Genomic DNA, 21,519 nt, shown 5'->3' with positions numbered 1-21,519 from the left:
AAATAGAAATGGATGGAGACCTTATCCCCCACGGGGCTTCATAGCAAAGAAAAGAAGAGGAAAATCTTTTCAATAGAGATACATTCAGAGCGCTGGGGAACCAGAGGGAAGTGTTACCTCTACCAGCCAGAAGGGGGCAGACAAGACCCCACAGCCGTGTTCTTTGATTTGGGCCTTGAAGGAGTAGGGGTCATCCAGGTACAGGAGGCTGGAGACACAATCCGGACACGACACAGCAAAGCACATGTACAAAGGCTTTCTTGACCTGTCTAAACTTGAGTATTCTTATCTGTAAAATGGAGAGAGCACACCGAATGGGTCCACCAATTTTGGAACACCTGCTCTGTACCAGGTGCTACGTGGGCAGGTTGGAATCCACAGATGATGGCGACACACTGCCCGTCCTCAAGCAGCTCACAGCCTGGTGGACACGACACAGAAATAAATATGCAAGAGCAGTGCAGGAAAAGGGCATGGGAGAGGGAAACCTTGAAAACTAGAGGAGCACAAAGAAGGGTCACTTAAACCACCCCCTTCCCAGAAAACAGGGTGGGATCCCTGGAGGAGGTGGCTGTGGATCATCTGGAAACTGCCTAACGATTAAAGTTGCTCTCTCTGTCATCCCAGCACCTGGAAGGGAGCTACAAAAGCCTTGAACGCTTACCCAGTGGCTGACCTGGGAACGAAATGAAGTGGGGGCATAGTGGCCTTCGGGAAAGGAAGGATGGTCAGCGAGGCGCCTATTCTTGGTTTTGTGAAGACAAGTAAAGAGGAGATATTTTTTTTCTGTTTCGCCTCAGTCTTATGTAATCATAATCTCACATACATTTTTGAGTACCGAGGAGACAGGACACGTGATGCTAAGCGCTTTCCACGAATTATTTTAGTCATGACAAGGTAGGAACTATGATATCTCCATTTACAGATGAAAATGCTGGTTCAGAGAGTTCGGGGAACCGCTTCTGAGTTACAGCTAACGAGGGGGGCTGGGCTTCGAACCTTGGCCCGCTGGGGACAGAGCCTTGGTGCCGCGCTGTGCGCGAACATGATGAATCCGCTGTTGGCAAACTGGAGGTCGAAGCACAGGCTCGTTGAATTTCTTTCAGATTTACTCCTGACAGGAAACACCAATACCTTTATATCTTTTGACTTTTCCTTGCCAGAGGCATCGCATTACAGGGCGTTTCCTGTCTTCCTTCCTTTCTTTTTCTTCTTACAGACTACGTCACCTACACAGCTAAGTAGGAAACATGAAATCACAGACACCTGCGTACGTATCACCCAGCTTTAGCAAAGCCTAACATTTTGCCAAATGTCTTCAGGGTTTTTGAAAAAAGAAAGAAGACGCTGCAAATCCAGTCCTTCTGGTGCCTGTAGGATGACACCCCGAAAGCAGGCGCCTCTTCTGCGCATGCGTCCCCCGCCGCCGCAGCGCCCCGGGTCTCCCCTACTCCCACTGGCCGATCCGGTTCCCAAGTGCACCACAGTCATCTCTAACTCATTCTTTGGCCCTGAAAGGAAGCATTCTTTGGGTGTGGCAAAGATTTCAAAAACAAGAAACAAAAAACGACTCACTTGCATGATCCAAAATGTTCTCCGGGAAATGTTCAGAAGCCATCACATGAGACCGAAGAGCCCGGTGGCGGGAGTTTTGTCGCGGAGTCTGAGACGCGGCGTGGCCGGAGGAGGAGGCTGCGTTCGGCTGCTCGGACTCCCAGGCATCAGTGAGGGAACAGTCAGAATCCCCTCCTGGAAAAGGAGTAGGGCTCAGTGTGCGGGTGCGGGTGTGCGGTCAGTGACTTTCCAGGCGCAGTAGCCGAAGGCCATCCCCCTAGCAACGCTTTGGGAGTCGGCCGGGAGATGGGTCTCGGGGGCGGGTGGCATTTCAATTTGTCCTCATCTTTGAAGGCCCCAGAGGCAAAGGCTCTTCAGTGCAGAGAGGAGCAAAGGCCAGAGGCATGAAAGTGTGGTGAAGGAGGCCCATTCCAATGTGATTAGAGCAAAGGGACCCGTTGGGACACGAGGCTGGAAAGCGAGACTGAGGGCGGGTCACAGGAGGCATTGACTTCCCAGTGGAGGGGTCCGGAATTTTCTCTGCAGGCAGCTGAGTGCTGGAGTGGCTCTGACTGAGGGCGCCACTGGACATGCGCACTTCTGCAGCATTTTCAGGTAAAGTAAGATGTGTTTTTGGTATATGGTAAAACCCAGGTGGCCTTGCAAGAAATCATGAGCTAGTAGCCTAAGACTCATGTAGAGAAGAAGACAGAATATCTCGCCCTGAGTCCCAGAGTGCATTGGGGGTTGTATAGATGGATTTGAGAGAGGTGTGATGCGCATATGAGCCTCTCTTTTTTAAAGATTTATTTATTTATTTATTTATTTATTTATTTATTTATTTATTTATTTTAGGCGGGGGCAGGGGCAGAGGGAGAGAGAGAGAGAGAATCTCAAGCAGACACCCTGCAGAGCGAGGAACATGACTCGGGCTTGATCTCTGGACCCTGAGGTCATGACCTGAGCTGAAATCAAGAGTCTGACAAATCAGTTGACTGATCCACTCAGGCACCCCAGCCTCTCCTCTTTCTTGCACCAAACTATAGCAGATCCAACTCTATTTCTGTTTTCTTTCTTTTTTTTTTTTTTTAAGATTTTATTTATTTATTCGACAGAGAGAGAGACAGCCAGCGAGAGAGGGAACACCAGCAGGGGGAGTGGGAGAAGAAGAAGCAGGCTCATAGCGGAGGAGCCTGATGTGGGGCTTGATCCCATAACGCCGGGATCACGCCCTGAGCCGAAGGCAGACGCTTAACCGCTGTGCCACCCAGGCGCCCCCAACTCTATTTCTCATTCATTCATTCATTCATTCATTCGCAAACATTTACTGGATGTGATTCAAATGAGGATCTGACCTAGCTGCTAGGGTACCGTGGTGAAGACGATGTCTCTGCCCTCGTGTGGCTTATGCCCTGGTGGGGGAGAGAGAGAAGAGCTGTGAGGGATGTTCTCCCTTTGTAAAATACCTTGAAATGCTGGATAAAAATATTACAAACATCTTCGCTTTTTTTTGTTCATTCAAGTAGGCTGTGGTCTGGGGAGGGACAGACATACACACCAACAATTAGGATGCAGGGGGGTCATTGCTACCATGAAGGCCAGCAGAAAGCATCCAGTGAGAGTCTAGGAAGGAGTGGCTGAGTCCATCAGGGGGAATCCAGGCAGGCTTCACAGATGAGATGGTATAAGTGATAACTTGATGAATAGAAGTTCTTCCAGGGACACAGCAGGAAGAGGGAAGGGCAGAGACAGAATGAACAGGAGGGGAGGAGGGGAAGGGGCAAGAGGAAAAGGGAGAGCAGAGGAGGAAAAGAAGAAAAGACATTAACCCATGAGAGAACGTGGGGAAGGGTGTTCCCCGAAGAGTGAATTCTCCTAGGAGCCTAGATAGGGAAGCATGTGAGTGTGGGCATTCCTGAAAGGTGATCTTGGCTGGACTGCTAAGCAGGGGTCCAATCATGAAGGGCCTCATGGGTCACCCTCTGTTGCTAAGATATATTCCCAGGTAATTTGAAGCATGAGTGTAAAGTGAGGACTGCTCTGTGTACTCCCTCAGCAATGAGAGACTCCCAGCCCCGTTCCAGGAGTGATTGTGGAACCCCCCAAAAATACATGGGGTGCTCATATAATAGTGCTTCTTAACTGGAGGAGATTTCTGCCCCCAGGACATTTGGCAATGTCTGAAGACATTTTTGGCTGTCACAAATTGGTGTGTGTGTGGGGGGGGGAGTTGCTACTGTCATCTAGTGAATAGAGCCCAGGGATGCTGTTAGCATCCTGTAATGCACAGGGCAGGCCTCACAATGAAGGACTGTCCAGTCCCAAGTGTCTGTACTGCTGAGGTTGTGAAACCCTGTCACAGAGGGAGCAGACCCAAGTGTGGAAGAATCTAGATCATTAATGCTCTTTCAGCAACTCTGGTAAGCTCTTCCAAGTGGAGAACATCTGTATTTTCCTACATTTTCTATATCTTCCTGATTGCCCTTACTCTTGTCAAAACACCCTGCTTTCCGCCTTCATAGGGCAAATCATAATTTATGATGTCATAATTATTATATAAACACATACTATATAATACATAAACTGTGTGATTTTTGTTTAATATCTGCCTCCCTTACTAGACTAAAAGCACCATGAGAAAAAGGCCACTTCACCAATCCCAGCCCCAGACACCAGCAATAACGCGGAGCCTATTGTTAGCACTCATTAAGATACGTTAATAAATAGAGAGTTCTGGTAGGCGCGCAGGGAGGATGAGGCATGTGAAGCCAATATAACAACTTGGGCCACTGTAACAGGGTCACAGCAGCCATAGAGACAGGGGGTCCGTGCTCACCTTCATGGAGGCTAAAGCTAATTTGAGTTTGAGGCTTTAAGCAGGGAGAGCGGCCTCCTTGCCCAGGCTGGTGGGCTGACTCTGCATGTGGCGCTCCCCTCCCACTCAGCCTGGATACTGAGAAAAAGAGCTGGTGCTTTTGGACCCGGGAATTTCTGCCAACCTTGCAGTCTCCCTCCCACCATCCCACCCACAACCTGCGGCCGCTTGACAAGCCAGTCTGCAGAAGCATCCCTGCTGGTTGCCATAGAGAAAGGAAACAGCAGAAAGTGAAATGTAGGGATCAGCCAATAATGACCACGCTGCAGAGGAGGTGCCGGACCGTGTGCATGGCAGCACTATTCACAATGGCCACGCTCCCCAAACAACCCAGGCACTCCTCGATAGATGAATGAAATAAGAAAATCCTGCCATTTGCAATGCCTTGGATGAACCTGGGGGACATTATGCTAAGTGAAATAAGCCAGACCTAGAGGGACAAAAACGCATGACTCCACTTACATGAGGTACCTAAAACCGTCAGTCATAGAGGCAGAGAATAGAATGGTGGTTTCCAGGGCCTGGGGTGGGGGTGGGGAACGGGGGATTGCTGTTCAATGGGTATAGAGTTTCAGTAACACTAGATGAATAGGTTCTAGAGATCCAAGAAATAACATAGTAGCTATACTTAGCAACTGCACCATACTCTGCAACATTTATTAAGAGGATAGATTTCATGTTAATTGAAATGTGTTAATTTCAGGTTAATCACACACACACACACACACACACAGGGACACAGGGAAACTGTGGAGTGGTTGGATATTCCTAATACCTTGATTGTGGTGATGGTGCCACAGGTGTTCACACCTTTTCAAACTCATCGAATTTACACATTAAATATGTACAGTTCTTTGTAAATCTGTTATATCTCAATAAAGCTGTTTTTTTAAAAAAAGAGAGAAACCTATCTGGTCAAATTCACATGGGAGTGAGAAAGAACTGAGAACTTTCATGGCTGATTATTTCTTGAAGAATGACGCTGAAATAGAATCCGCAGAGCTGTGGATGGGAGACAGGTGAGAGCAGACAAAATGTCCTTGTTGAACTTAGAGCTTTGCGTTGAGAGCTGGATGAACTAAAATGTGTCCTAGATGGAGTACTGGAATATTATGCAGAATTTTCTAGAAGAGATGGCATTAAAGAAGGAAACTACCAAAAAAAATCTTAACATTAAAGAATGATCAAGGCCTTTTCATCTGTGGGAAGGCATGGTTTGCCCCCAATGTACACTTTCCTTAAATGACATTTAACTTTGTCTCCAACCTTAACAATAAACGAGAGGATCCTAATGCAGATAACATTTCAGCAAACAGCTCTTTTGTATCATATTTGAAGATATTAGTTCTATTCTGTTTCTCCCGGTTTATTTAAATTCAATCTAGCTCACTTCTGTTTTAAAAGGGTCTGTTTCTTCGGAGCGTATTTCCATATCCTTGCATATAGAATGGGCATTATTGTTTGCCGTGGAGGGAAACACAAAGCCATATACAGATGTTGCCATCAAAGGTATTTATGGGAGAGGCATTAGCTCTGGAGAAAACCACAGACCTCAAGCTGGGAAGCCTTGCCTGAGGTTGTCCTGCCTTTCTTTCCTCAGACTGGCAGAAGTGGAGCGGACAGTCCTGATCAGTCCTCCCTGCAAGAATGCTTTATCTTCTTTCAGTATGACTCATAGGCCCTGGGAATGTCTCCCGAACTGCAGTCTCGGGGTCTGGGGAGCTGCAAAATGCCATGGCTAAAAAATGAATTGCAGCTGATGAGGAAGGTGTCTAGACACAGCTGCAGAAGGGGTGAGCTAAGGATAAAATAGGCAACCAATAAAAATCCTTTTTAGTCTGAAAAATGAGGCACGAGAAAGTCAGGGGAAGTAAGTTTTGATTGCATCCCTTGCCCAGAGAGAAAACAGCAGAACAATTTAATTTTGAATTCTTCTTGAGTCTTCTAACGAGGCAACATTTCCAGAGAAAAATAAATTGCTGATAAAAGTCACGGGGCCTTGGGTAAATCCGGAAAACAAGAAGTCTGGGGAAGATTTGATTACAGTTGACAGCAGAGATGAGGGATTTCAAAGTCCTGTGTGCACCCGGTTTGCCTAATTACTGATTTTGGAGGGGGGGGTGGTTTGATTTGTTATATTTAGAAGATATTTGGAAACCATGCGAATTTTAGCAAGATATTTCATACTCGTGCAGCACTGCTGTGGTCCAATTGCTTTACAATTGTTTGGACATGTTTCCAGGAGGCAACTATGGGAAAACTAGACGTTAATTTCTGAATACGTGAAACATTGCCTTTAGAACACCGAATCCCAGACTTCCAGGATCCAAGCATCATTTTCCTGATTTTTGCCGTATCCCAGAGCCTGCCTACTCTTAGCCAATTTTAATATTTTCTTTAAATTGTTTCATTAAATCTTTTACCTTGAAGGAAACTTTATGTCAATCACTTAAATGCCATAAAGAGAAAGTAAATGTAAAACTGAGTACAATGAAAATGAGACTTTATTTAATTTGCCCTAAATACAGTTGTACCAGAAAGCTCTGAGCCTGTTCTTTGTTAAAAGAACTTGGTGAAAACAAAAGACTAGCAAGAGTTTGAATCTTAAAGCTACCAAGATTCTAAAATGAGCCTTTCTCCTTGGTTATGCTGGAAGGACTGAGAGAATTGGAAAAGGGACCACAGCTTCTCTGTCACTGTGAGATCCAGTGTTCATGACCTTTTTTTTTTTAGGATTTATTATTCATTTTGAGAGAGAGAGCACAAGCGGGGTCAGGGAGGAGCAGAGGAAGAGGGAGAAGAAGACTCTCCACTGAGCAGGGAGCCCTACATGGGGCTCGATCCCAGGACCCTGAGATCATGACCCTAGATGAAGGCAGATGCTTAACCAACTGAGCCACCCAGGGGCCCCAGTGTTCAAGACTTCTGTGTCCTAAAGGTGTCTGCCAACCAAGCCCACACTTTGGGAAATGTTGCTTTAGAACTGAGAAGACATTTGCTCATGTACTCGGGAAAGCCAGCCTAGAACCAAGGGATGGAAACTTTCAAAAAGCACCCAATGGGTCAACATAGGCAAGCCACTGTTGCAACAGCATTACCAGTGAGAGGAAGAGGCAGCCTTAAAAAGTCATGGCAGTCCAAAATGGGCAAGTGCATGGAGACAGCAAGCAGACTAATGGTTGTAAGGGCTGGGGTGGGAAGGAGAGATGGGGAGTAGGGAGTGACTGGTAATGAGTGTGGGGTTTCCCTTTGGGGTGATGAAAATGTTCCAGAATTAGAAAGGGGTCATGGTTGTCTGGTACAGTCACTGTGGAAGACAGTATGGAGGTTCCTCAAAAAATTAAAAATGGAGCTACCCTATGATCCAGTAATCACTTCACTGGGTATTTACCCAAAGAACACAAAAACATTAATTTGAAGAGACACATGGACCTCTATGTTTATTGCAGCATTATTTACAATAGCCAAGATATGGAAGCAGCCCAGGTGTCCATCAGTGCATGAATGGATAAAGAAGATGTGGGAAACACACACACACACACACACACACACACACACACACACACACACTGGTATATTACTCAGCCATCAAAAAGAATGAAATCTTGTTATTTGCAACAACATGATTTAGAGGGTATAAGGCTAGGTGAGATCAGTAGAGAAAGACAAATACCATATGATTTTACTCATATGCAGATTTTTTTTTTTTTTTTTTTTTAATAATTTTTTTTTTTTTAAAGGTTTTATTTATTTATTTATTTGACAGAGAGAGACAGCCAGCGAGAGAGGAAACACAAGCAGGGGGAGTGGGAGAGGAAGAAGCAGGCTCATAGCGGAGGAGCCTGATGTGGGACTCGATCCCGTAACGCCAGGATCACGCCCTGAGCCGAAGGCAGACGCTTAACCGCTGTGCCACCCAGGCGCCCCTACTCATATGCAGATTTTAAGAAACAAAACAAATGAATAACAACAGCAGAAGTGACAAGCCAAGAAACAGACTCTTAACTATAGAGAACAAACAGATAGTGATCAGAGGGGAGGTGGTGGGGGGATGGGTGAAACAGATGAAGGAGTTAAGAGTACACTTATCATGATGAGTGCTGAGTAATGCAGAGAATTGTTGAGCCACTGTATTCTTCACCTGAAACTAATTTAACACTGTATATCAACTATACTGGAATTAAAATAAAATTTAAAAAAGTGATCATGGTTGGGGCGCCTGGGTGGCGCAGTCGTTAAGCGTCTGCCTTCGGCTCAGGGTGTGATCCCGGCGTTCTGGGATCGAGCCCCACATCAGGCTCCTCCACTATAAGGCTGCTTCTTCCTCTCCCACTCCCCCTGCTTGTGTTCCCTCTCTCGCTGGCTGTCTCTATCTCTGTCAAATAAATAAATAAAATCTTTTTAAAAAAAAGTGATCATGGTTGCACAAACAATCTTGTGAATATATTTTTAAGGATCACTGAATTGCACACATTAAAATGGTAGATTTAATGGTATGAGAACTATATCTCAATTAAGAGGTAATTCGTGCTCTTTATTACTGTAGGCATTTGTGCCCATCTGCCAGGGATGCCAGGAGTAGATAAAATGACCTCTATGTTGCCTTCTGATTAAAGATTCCTTATATAACTTATTTATCAGAAACTTTTTCAAGGCTATGGGACACTCGAATTGACTTCTTTTTTAAGCTGTACACCATTAGCTGTTTCTTTATATTCTCCTCTTCTGTGACATGCTCTTCTGGTTCCCTGCCTGAGAAATTTTCCCCAGAGAACCTTTCCTGGGTATAGCGTAGTTAGCGTATGCTCCAGACTCTTGGGTTGGGACCTGGGCTATGCTACTTACTAGTTGTGTGACCCCAGACAAAGTATCTAATCTGCCTTAGCTTCCTTCTCTATAAAATAGAGATAACAATAATATTCTCTCTGTGTTGTTGCAAATGATAGGATTTCCTTTTTAATAATGCTGATTAATATTCCATTATATGTATATATCATGTTCTTTCCCCATTCATCATTGTATTTTCTTAATAATTTTAATTTTGTTGTATTAGTCACCATACAGTACATCCCCAGTTTTTGATGCAATGTTCCGTGGTTCATTCTTCGCGTATAACACCCAGTGTACCATGCAATACGTGCCCTCCTTACTACCCATCACCGGCCTATCCCAATCCCCTACCCTCTCCTCTCTGAAGCCCTCAGTTTGTTTCCCAGAGTCCACAGTCTCTCGTGGTTCGCTCCCTTCTGTTTACCCCCCTTCATTGTATTTGTAAATATACTGCATATATAATGCTGCGATGAACCTGGGAGTGAGGATATCTCCTTGAGATTTTGATTTCAGTTCCTTTGAGTACACGCCTAGAAGTGAGATTGCTGGATCATATGGTAGTTCTATTTTTAAATTTTTTGTGTGAAACCTCTACATAGTGGCTGGACCAATTTACGGTCCCACCAACAGTGCACAAGGGTTCCCTTTTCTCCACATCCTCATCAACATGGATGTGCCTAAAGGACATTATGCTAAATGAAATAATTCAGACACAGAAGGAGAAATACTACATGGTTTCCGCAGTCCATGTTTCAGCTGTACAAGATGAATAAATCCTACTGAGCTGATCTAATGCATAGCACAGGACCTACAGTTACTAATGCTGTGTTGTGGACAACAGTTTGCTAAGAGGGTAGGTTTTATGTTGCGTGTTCTTAACACACACACACACACACACACACACACACACACACACACGAATAATGCTCCTTCACAGACACTGGAGAGAGGGGTGTACATAATATGCTTTGGTTGGGGGACACCTGGATGGCTCAGTCAGTTAAGCATCTGCCTTTGGCTTGGGTCATGATCTTGGGGTCCAGAAATTGAGTCCCATGTGGGGCTCCCTGCTCAGTGGGGAGTCTCCCTCTCCCTCTGCCCCTTTCCCAATTTGTGCTCTCTCTCTCTCTCTCTCAAATAAAAAAATAAAATCTTTAAAAAATATATGGATTGGTTGGAATAACTCTGGCCCATGACCCTCATTATTGTTAGGGGAAATTATGATGGGAGCTTCTACTCGACCTCCTCAGTTCCTTTCTTAACTCCCCTTTCTGCTCATTTACATTATCAGTAGATAAACCCCTTTATTCCAGAGACCTCTACAACTCCTCCTATTGGTTTCCAAAGCAGTATCTTAAGGTCCTTTCTTGTGCTGCAATGCCCTTATTATGTTTCCAAACCTCGCCTGGCTATCTTTCCACTTCCCATTGGTGCCTCAAATTCAGTTCATGTGAAATACAATTTGTTGTCTTGTTTCTTGACTCATATCTGTTCTTTTTTTTTTTTGACTCTTTAGAACGAATAAGTCCTGAGCAGAATACCAGCCCCTCCACTAATATGTACGTTTCATGAATTAATGCATATCATTTTCACAATAACTCTATGTGCTAGTGTTTTCCTCTTTTATATGTGAAAAAAATGGAGGTCAGGAGGGTTAATTAACTTGCCCAAGAACACTCAGGTTGGAAAAGATAGTTTCAGAACTCGAATTCAAGCCCATTCATCTCAAACGCCCATTCTCCTTATCACTTCACTACTACGGTCTTCTAGGCCTTCGTGATGGCTGAACTTTTCCTGCCAACCCCCAGTGTTCTTTGATTCTTCCCACGTCTCAACACTCTATTCAGTCATTCACCAACCTGTCCATTCTCTGCCTTGAAGGACATTCGTTAAATCTCTTCCTTTGTCAGATCCATGTTCCTTTGTCTGCCTATTGGTTTTAATTGCCCTGAGCTCCCACTTGGTACCCTTCATCCAATCTTCCCTTCATGTTACTGTCAAGGTAATCTTTAAAAATTCAAATCTGATTATGTTATCGCCCTGCTCAAGAGCCTTCTAAGATTCTTTTGATTGAGTAGGATAAAATCCAAGCTCCTCAACACGGCACAGAAGGTTCTCCAAATATATCTTCAATCTATCTTTCCAGGCTCATCCCCCACCTCCCTGCCTCTTTCTCTTCTCTTTGTCCTGTTTATACATCCTTGTTATTGTGGGAACTAGGATACACTCCATTTAATTAATCTTTTGTTTGTATAAGAATTATGTCTTCATTTAACAAGTACTTACTCTGTTTTTAAATTGATCTAGTAATACACTCTCACCCACACATTTAAAAACTGGTGAAATCATAATCATATTGTGTCAATGTTAATTTCCTGGTTTTGATAATGACTGTGTATAGTTGAGTAAGTGGTAACCAGCAAGGGAATCTGGATGAAGTGTATGCAGGCCTTCTCTGTACTATTTTTAGCAACTTTTCATGAATCTGTAATTCCCACAACTTAAAAATTTTTTAAAAAATGAATGTAGCATTGTGTTTTCTGCCCAGGAAGTAGAATGAGAAAAATAATAAGACATGCAAGTACTATACCTTTAAATTATTGTATTGTTATATTATGTGACTCCTCTTGCTTGCTCTTTGAGCCTGGGCTATGGGGTGTATGCTGGATGTCATCTTGGAAAGAGAAGCAACATCCTTACTGGCACTAAAGCAAAGACTGGGTTTTTGAACCAGACAGACCCACATTGGATTCCAGTTCTGCTGTTTATAAACTAAATGAACTTGGGCAAGTCACTTAACCCTGAACCTCACTTTCACCATAATTATAAAAATTATGATCGTATGACCTACTTCCTAGAGGGTTTGGGGATATTTAAACAAGATAATGTATATAAACAAGGTAATCAACAAGACAGAATGTAAAGTACTTAGCTTATAAATAAACACGCTTGACTTCTTTCTCTAAGGCCATATCAGCAAATCCCGTTGGCTCTTTTTTTTTTTTTAAATCCCTGTTGGCACTATCTTTCAAATGTATCCAGAATCCTACTGCTTCTCACCTCTACCTGCTTAGTTCAAGCCACTATTATCTCCCCACTGAGTCACTCCAACAGCGTCTTAACTGGTTTCCTTGCTTCTGCCCCAATAACTACCTTACATTTAATCTGAACACAGCAGCCAGAGATATCTTGTCGATGTGTAGATGGAATCATGTTATTCCTCTGATCAAAATCCTCCAATGGGTTCTTTTACCCAGAGTAGAAGGCAAAGCTTTTGAACTGGCCTCCCATTGTCCCTGTCTTTCCTCACTTGCACCCAGCCACGTACTTCTGCAATCCTATCCTCTCTCCTCCCCTCTCACATTCAGCCCTGGGATGCTCCTAGTCCAGACTCTGTGCTGGCATTTCCTTTGCTTGGATGGTTCCTCTCCTAGATGCTTCCCTCCCACTTCTAAGTCAATGCTCAGAAGTCATTCACATGCAGCCATCTTAACCACCCTACTTAAACCTGCAATACCCACCGCTTCCCACTTTTAACATGCTATGTAACTCATGTATTGTCTGTCTCCCCCCATAGGGATGCACGTTCCATGAGAACAAGTTTGCTTGCCACTATGTTGCAGTGTGTAAAATGGTGCCCGGTACATAGCTGGCCCTCAATAAAATCTTATGAATGAATGAATGAATTCCAGCAGAGTGAACAACATGAGCACAGCCACAGAAGTGTGGAAGAACATGGTTCTTTCAGGAAACTGAGAGTGGATGAGTGTGACCAGAGTGGAATGTGTGTGTGTGAGGGACCAAGTCTTTCCCTTTCCTTTCTAGAAGACATCTTGAAGGGTGCTCAAAACCCCATGCCTCCATTTCCTTACCTCCCACACTCTTCGCCCTCCTCCTGGTTCTCTTCTGCCTCCGTCCCTCCACCACCAATAACTTCCAGATCAGCGAACCTGGTTGTCATCCTGTTTAATCCCTGGGCATGATCTGCCGCTGATGACTGCCCCCTCCCTCTTGAAGCGCTATTTTCCTTTGATTATCATTTCACAGCACTTAGCTGTCCTCTCACCTCTCTGGATGCCCCCCTCAATCCTTTTTGCTGGCTAATCCTGTCCTATTCACCCATTCAAATGCTCCCTTCTAGACTCCCTCTTGGCCAACTCTACCCTCTTCCTAATCGCTCTCACTCATTCCACGGCTTCAGGGGCCACCTAGAGTGAGGCGACTCCGGGATGTGTAGCTTTAACTCACACTGCCCTTTGAAGCTCCAGATTGACTTGCCCCTTACGTCCCTAAGGAACTTAAACACGCGTGTGGTCTTCCCTCACCCAGCAAACCTACTCCCTAGACTCCTCCGCCCTAGCTGTTTTGTCTCCTGAGTCCAGAATACTTTCACCTTCCCCCTTCCCCCAGAGAAGCCCCTCCTATTTTCTAGAAAACAGCCCAAATCCCACTTCCATGGGGATGACTTTCCTGAGTTTCTGATTGGGTCAAATCTCCCATTACATCGTATACTGTTTCTCCATGGCATTTACCATAATTATTTTATATTTGTTTGTGCAATTTTTTTGACAAAGATCTGAAACTCATGCCCCCGCCCCAGCAAACTAGAGGCTGGGGTTATGTTATCTGTATTTACTCTTGTGTCTCCAGACCTAGCACACTGCCTGGCAGATGGCAGGTACCCATTAAATATCCATTGTTTCCATTCTAATAATAGAAATAACTGTGACTACAAATCACTGAGTACCAGGGATTGAACTATTGAACTAGGTTTGACATTCATTGTCCCATTTAATCTTTAAGATATACTTTGAGTTCACATCATTGTGTTTATATACATACAGGTGTATCTATACATGTATTAATGTGTCTACACATATTAATGTATAATATACTAATGTACATATATTAATATTGTATTATGTGTATTACATAGTATGTTTACACGATACCAGGGGCTTGGACCCCAACTTCAGTGTCTTTTCTCCATCTATATCCCATGTAGAGAAAGTATATTGAAGATGTACAAATACATTTTTCGGGTATTATCAGCTTAATAATTTACACATTTAAATTAGGCTATTTTGCATAACACATGACATGAACCCATATGTAATTGCATCATAGAAGTAGTGTGGAGAGAACTTTAGGTGATTTTTAAAAATGTGGCCCATCCTTTCTACGCAACGATGGTCATCTCTGGAATTTATATTGGTCCAGGATCACATGGTTGATACCGCCCATTTGCAAATGATATTTCACTGTGGAAAGGAGATTCCAACTCACCAATTTCATTGCAGTGGTGCGTGTCCAGCATCTTGACCCCCTCCAGCCAGGTGTCCTCACTTAGGGAAGAGTCAACATCACTAAAGATGTTTCCATGCAGCCAGGATTTAGAGGCACCGAGGTTGAAGAGATTAGAAAAGGTGCGGCGGATTCTCTTTTTCTTTCTAAATATTCTGGAGAGGAATGAAAGTAGCATGAAGCATAAAGCATAGCAGCCACCTTTGGTTCAAAATCAAGAATTTAGTGAAAGAGATTTGGTGCATAGAACCCGTCTCTGTAACTCAGATCTGCAAAGCTCATTTTATTTGTTCCTTCTGTTAATCCCACAGAAGTTTCTTAAATTTCTGTGTGTTCCGGGTGCCTGGATCAATATCAAAGATACTGAGATACAAAATAAAGCCTTCGGTACAGAAAGTTCACAGTCCAGTACAGGAGAGAGACAAGAACTATGCAGATGAAGCTAGCGACTTCATAGAGCTTATCTCGCACCAGACGTCTTTCTTCCTGGTTCACATAAATTACCATTGGAACAGCCCTGTGATGGAAATACATTGTGACCCCATTTTTCAGATCAGGACACTGAGGCACAAGAGGTTAAGCAACTTGACTGAGGCCATACATCTGGTAAGTGTCATAAGTGGGATGCAAACCCAGGCAGCCTGGCTCCATCGTCTCTGCTCTGCATTACCATGCTAGGTAGGGGATGTGTGCTCTGATGGAATTAACTGGAGGCTGCTCTGACAGCACCAGGAAGGACATTGCTGATCAGGAGTCAAGGGAGGCTTCTGAGGAGAGGAGACTACTGAGCTGCAGAGGATGATCTGACCTATTCATTGAAGAACAAATCAGTCTCATGTTGGGCCACGCTAGGAAATGAGGCTGGAGAGGTAAAACTAAGGCAGGGAATGGAGAATCTTGAATGGTTCTCCATTGTTGTAACGTTACGTGAAGAGTTGGAATTTGATGTTAGAGCAAAGATGAACCACTGGGTATGTCAAGGGAGGGGCATGGTGATGACATAATTTGGTTTGCGTTTCTGAAAGATTTTGACTACTCACCCATCCACACTCCCAGCAGCCCATCCTCTACATTGTGATGAGTGCTAACGTGCGAAGGATAAATCTGGTCATTTGTCATTTGTCAATGGCTCCTCTCTACCTTCAGAACAAAAACCAATGCCCTCAGCTGGACTGGAAGCTTCTCCGTTCAGCCTCTGTGTCTGCTCAGTCTTCTCTCCTGTCCCTTCCACTCCTAGTTGTATCCCTGCCAAACCACCTGACATTTCCCAAATGTGCAGGGTCTTCCAGCCCTCTCTGGAAGTCTCCTTTGCTACTTTTATTTTAGCTAACATCCTACATCTGTCAAGACTCAAATCAATCTTCATTATCTCTAGGAATCTTGTTTTAACCTGTTTCCCCAAATGAAATTGGCCTCCTTTCCTCTTCTCCTCCTCTGCATTCTGTTCAGACCTCTACCCCCACACCCACATTGCTTCATCTCATTTGTTTGTTTTCATGTCAGCTGTCCTTGCCCCGTATTAGTCTTTGTGCTTCCACAGTCTGGAGCGTAATGGGATCTTAGAAATCATTGCTAAATGAACAAATGAATGAATGAATAACTAGTGGGTGGATTGGACTTCAGATCTTTTATATAATATCCTCTACTTACCTAACTAAATTCTCCTTGTAAAGAACACTGGTCTGGGGTGGGCTCAGAGTTATGTTGCCATCTTTGTCACAGAGGAAACTGTCTTCTGTCCAAGTGTAGTAGCCATTGGAGAGGAGTCTGGGACTTCGGCGACAGGCGAAGTGGGAAGCTGTCAGGAGATCTACGGAGCAGCATTCGAAGGAAGTGTCACCATCCAGGAAATCACGGGCAAAACTAAAGAGGGAAGAAGGAACACCCTTTACACCTCTATCCACTGCATCCAGTCCCACCAAAACCACAAAAAGCCACTGTGAAGGAAAATACCTCTTTGCATTCATGGCTACCAGTTACTTCTGCCACCCTAAGAATGTTACTCTTACTCTGGGCCTCATCTCCTCATGAGTGAGAGCATTAAACGACAGGGCATTTCGTGCCTCTTTCTGTTTTAAACATGTTGATGAAAACATTCTGGCTAATCAGTCTTTTCACCATATGATGCAACTACACCCTTGACATTAATCCATTTTCTTGGATGGAAAAATTGCAAAGCAGCCTATCTGGGATGTTGGAAGCTTATAGTCTCCACCCCCTTTCTTTGAATAGCCCTCCAATTGCAGTATCTTTACCCTTTCCCTGTGATTGATAAATTACAACTATGCAGCCACCAGACACAGATGAGTTACAGGGTGAACACGCAGAGATCTTTTTGGCCTTTGCCAATTTCCCTCTAGGTCAGCCGCACAAATGATCATGCAGTTTGTGTTTCGGTATCCAGGGAAGTCTCCTACTCAGTTGGGAAAATCTCCAAGTGTCTTAGGTTTGAGAAGCCATCATACGCCTGTGTGATTGAAAGGCTACCTCATGCCACAAGCTCTACTGAATTTATGATGAAGTTTTATTCAATTTTTATTCTTTTAAGATTTTATTTATTTATTTGTGAGAGAGAGCATGAGAGAGAGAGAGAGAGCACAAACGAGGGGGAGACAGCCAGAAGGAGAGGGATCAGCAGACTCCTCACTAAGCAAGGAGCCCGGGATCATGACCTGAGCCGAAGGCAGACCCTTAACCAACTGAGCCTTCTGATGAAGTTTTAAATGTAGAAAGCTGTCCACAATTAATACATGCACTGAAGTTAGTAAAATACTATTCTGAATGGATATTATTTATTGAAAACTTACTATGGGCCTGGCTCATACTTCCTCCTTTATCTACTTTTCACAAACCTCCCCAAAAGCTAAGTATTGTAATCTTCATCATACTGTAGGGAAAAAAAAAAACCCACATGAGATGCAGAAGGACAAATAACTTGGACATTTTATAATAGCTGGTGAGTGACAGAGCTAGGATTCGAGCCCCGGTCTGTCTGACTCTAAAGCATGTGCTCGTTCCACATGGCCTTCTTGTTTATCCTTGGCTGATTCATTTGGCAGTAGCAAGAGGCCTAGAATTTACAAAGAAGGGCACGTTCTAACACCAATGCATGATTCCTTTATACCATTGGCACATTTTACAAAATGCTAGCGAAAACATCAATGAGACTGCGTAAGGAATAAGAGAGAAGACACAGGAAGAAAAGGAAGGAAGGGAAAGAAGAGACTTCATTGTAGAACTGGAATAAAATGGTAGACCCTACATGTTTTTGCGGAGAATGGAATTTGGCCACCTTGGGCATTGGTGTAGAATCGTGTTGCTCTTATGAAGAGAGATAGTAAAGCATATTTAGAAGAACATCAACTTGAGAAAAAGTAACTATTCATCAGCGTTCAGCAGTTTCTCCACTCTCCAAACAATTCACATTTGCTCCCACACTCACAGCCACCCCCTCCAATTCCATTATAGGTTAGGCAAGTTTTCATTTTGTATGTACATGGGACTAAAGATTTATGCCCATACCAAAACTGGATGATAGCTAAAACTAGTATTTTTAAACCAGGAATAAAACGAAGTAAGACACACAGGAAGAAACATGATTGATTTGTCTTGAGAAAAGTCGCATGGAATACCTTGGGAAAACACATGTGGGAGACAGTTCTCCAGGGTATCTTCTCTCAGAGCTAGAAGAACCTGCATCAGCAAACAGGAGAGAAGCCCAAATTTATCCCACCTCCCCAACATGCACGACTGCAAATAATGGAGGCGTCAAAGGAGGTATGAATAGCTCCAGGCTCCGCAGAGATTCCAACTGGTGCGGCCATCCAGTGAATCAGGACTAACATAACTTGTCACCAGGCCTTTATGGGGAGCCAGAAATAATCTAAGGGCTTCTATCTTCTTTTTCTTCTCTCAGTCAACATTCCTTTAGAGGTTTCTTAGTGGAGGATGAGACAATAATAAACCATTAGCATCAAACTGACTCATCATGAAAAAGAGGAAGAAAGCATCTTGTGCGAAGCCGTAGAAAACCAAAATCAATGACCCAATGTGCTACTTATTTTAGCTTACTCAGTAATTTGAGGAATTCAATCATCTGCTTAGACCGTCTCTCATTAGGGCATTTTAAGGCACTTCTATTGTAAAATAACGAGCAGAAGACATTAGTGGAGAAAAAAAAATTAAGTTTTGTTTTGTTTTCTATAAATGATTTTCCAACGTATGAAGCCTGTGAATATTCTTAATGACAAAAAATCATCCATTCATTCAATCCACTTTAACCAAAGGCATAGCAACAGATTTCAGGTGGGGAAAGTACAGTTAATTAATATTCTAAACTCTAAAGCAGGATTTTACACAGTAACGCGTGAACACTTCTAATAGGCTCAGTGAAACTTGATTCCACTGTGGATGATTAATATCGAAGACAAAGTTTAGGCTTTCAGATAGGGCTGGTTGATTTGAAAGGCATAAATTGTAGGTGTGTGCGTCGGGGGGAGGGGTTAGAAGCAGGGTTTGGGGAGAAAATGACAAGAGGAAGGAAGAAACTTGAAACCACTACCACTTTAACAACGCCCTTACTTCCTGCAAGTAGCTATCAAAATCATTCAGTATTTTTTTATAGACAGTTTTGCATCTTAATAGTAGCTGATAAACAATCTCCTTTCATATTTATGCACAGGCATCTAAAAAACCAGTGATTTTTTTTTTCTACTAAAAAGACAAATACCACATTTCTCTCAAGGAAAGAAATGAAGTCAAAATCATTGCCAAAGTGAACACTGGCACTTAAGAAGCACAAGCTACTGACAGATGGTTAATGGTATGAGTATCAGCAAAATCAAAGCAAGGAAATTGCTAAAAGAAGTCTAATCGTTCAAAAGATAATTGCGCATAGCAGTTCTCCTACATTTACTTGCCACTGGTGTTGACATCAGTTGAGATATTCGGTACATCTTGGGAAGGCTGCTTGTTCAAACTTCACAGATTTTCTGAAAGAGCCATGAAAAAAAAGGTGGATTATATATTAAAAATAGAAAAATGATGCCAAAACAGATGGCATCTACTAATTGCACCAGTCAGACTTGTTTACTGGATGACACAGAGATTTAGGACTGAAGGAGGAGACTGGAACGAGTGACCACTGAGGTTGTGTCTGTGTCTGTGATTTTGCATTATTTCCCATTGTCTGGCTGAGTGCATCCCAATAATCTTGTTCTGGAAATAAGAACAACATTTTATTTGGGAAAGCTAGATTTACGTGGTTGATTTGTCATCAAAATAAATAAACCAAGTGAATTATTTGATTAAGAACTCAGAAAAAAGATTGGGTTGTAGAGCCCTCCAAATAAGTGTATTTGTAGTTTCGTCGTCCAACACACGTCGCCCTCATTATCAAGTTTCAAGCAATGCTTGGGGATTGGTGTCAGTCTTCTGTGCAACACCTCGAACGATTGACAGGTAGTCATAGCGAGGGCTGGCGGTCTTTAGTAGAGGCTGACAGCCTGGACATTCCCAAGCAGCACAAGCAGTGTTGCACTAAAAATAGCCTACCACCAGGCAGATTTCAAAATGCAATTCTCATGAACATATAAATTGACTTTCCCAATTACAAATTTAAAACATGTCCAAGCATGTTAATTATGTAGACTTTGATCATATAAACTCACCACATAGATCGACCTGACACTTTCTACGCATCGCTATCCTAATAGCCTTGCGAGGTAGGACGAAATTCTTTTCTGACTTACCACTTCAATCCACATTTATAAAATGTGATAACTAGTAATGAATTGTTTTTGCAGTTGTCATACATTAAATCAAACCAGGATAATCCTACAGCTCCAAATTGATACTTTCAATATATCAGATGCCACACCTTTTAGAAAATATAGATCCTAGCTTATAGAGACCTTTAGAGAACTCAGGAGAACTGTCTGGCATTCCTTGGAAGATCTCTAATTCAAAGCACACATTCATCGATTTTCATTTGGAATATAAAATAATATTGTTTGCACCATAATATAATAGTTCACCACGGTCCTTTTGATTTCTGATGAATATCATCTGAAGTGTGCAGCCCACATTAGACCCTGTTAGCTTTCCCCGAGCGTTAAGTTTAATTTTAAACCCACAGGTCCTGTGGCAGAAAGCAAGGTTTTACCGCTATATCTTACAAATATTTGTATCAAGCTACAGGCAGGATACTAACAGTTAATCGAGTGTTAGTAACACTTAAAAAGCCTTCAGTAACAGCTCTAAATCTTCTCAAGAAACACATTCCGTCTACCAGTTCCATCAAAGTAACACATCTGTTCTGCAGAATAACCTGTCCGTACATGTTCTTTCCAGAGGGAGGTCCCAGTTTCCTCTTCCTATTGATAAATAGAAGAATTACTGACGTGCAGTTTCCTCTGGTCAACAGTGGAGAAATCCAGGACTTAGCGGTTCTTCAGCTGAAAATAAAGTCAGAGTGTCAACAGGTACAGAGAAGTCTTGTAATAAAGGGAAATCCCATTCCCTCCTTCTAACAGATGCCTGCACACATCACCGTGTGCGGGAGTTTGCAGAGAAGTTTGGTCTTCAGTGGCCTCCTGTTCTTTTGGCCGTTTCCTAGAATAAAAGGGCATGTAGTTCTTGAGAAAGTCCGCTTTATGACTGCTCTTGTTTTCTTTCAAAAACAGCCTGCGCAACCAGAGACTGAGAGGCAGGATGAGGTCACACTTCCTGTTGGGCTCTCATCAGTGGCATTCACACCCAGGAGTATGGTGAAGACTCAAAATAGTTTCCTGGACCAGCAGCAGGGGACGTGCAGCCCACAAATCGGGCCAGCTGGATACATCATGGTCACTTGAGGGACGCTTTTCTGAGCTATCTCCTCACCCCCACTGTGAGAACATAAGAAGAACTTCCGGAGAAGCCAACGCTTCTTTCTTGTCATCCTCTGGTCCTTTTCG

General features: G+C 43.3%; 1 protein-coding gene across 4 annotated transcripts in view; it reads right to left on the bottom strand.

Moving 5' to 3' along the window:
• The window catches only part of TMEM71 (transmembrane protein 71), a 29,945-nt gene extending 8,693 nt beyond the window's left edge, over positions 1-21,252 (bottom strand). Inside the window, exons 1-6 of one of the 4 annotated variants that reach the window (XM_087864612.1) lie at positions 20,902-21,252; positions 19,479-19,554; positions 18,196-18,256; positions 16,214-16,426; positions 14,546-14,718; positions 1,576-1,749 (exon numbers count right to left, since the gene is read on the bottom strand). In XM_087864612.1, the coding sequence (XP_087720738.1) occupies positions 1,576-1,749; positions 14,546-14,718; positions 16,214-16,426; positions 18,196-18,256; positions 19,479-19,518 (661 nt within the window). In that variant the 5' untranslated portion in view covers positions 19,519-19,554; positions 20,902-21,252. The other 3 variants (XM_045812230.2, XM_045812231.2, XM_045812232.2) reach the window with 3 other exon arrangements.
• Positions 21,253-21,519: the final 267 nt, after the last annotated feature.

The sequence above is a fragment of the Ursus americanus genome, chromosome 9 (assembly GCF_024610735.1).
Source record: "Ursus americanus isolate L20-20 chromosome 9, mUrsAme1.1.p, whole genome shotgun sequence".
Classification (NCBI taxonomy): domain Eukaryota; kingdom Metazoa; phylum Chordata; class Mammalia; order Carnivora; family Ursidae; genus Ursus; species Ursus americanus.
This window is presented reverse-complemented; position numbering and strand designations above follow the sequence as displayed.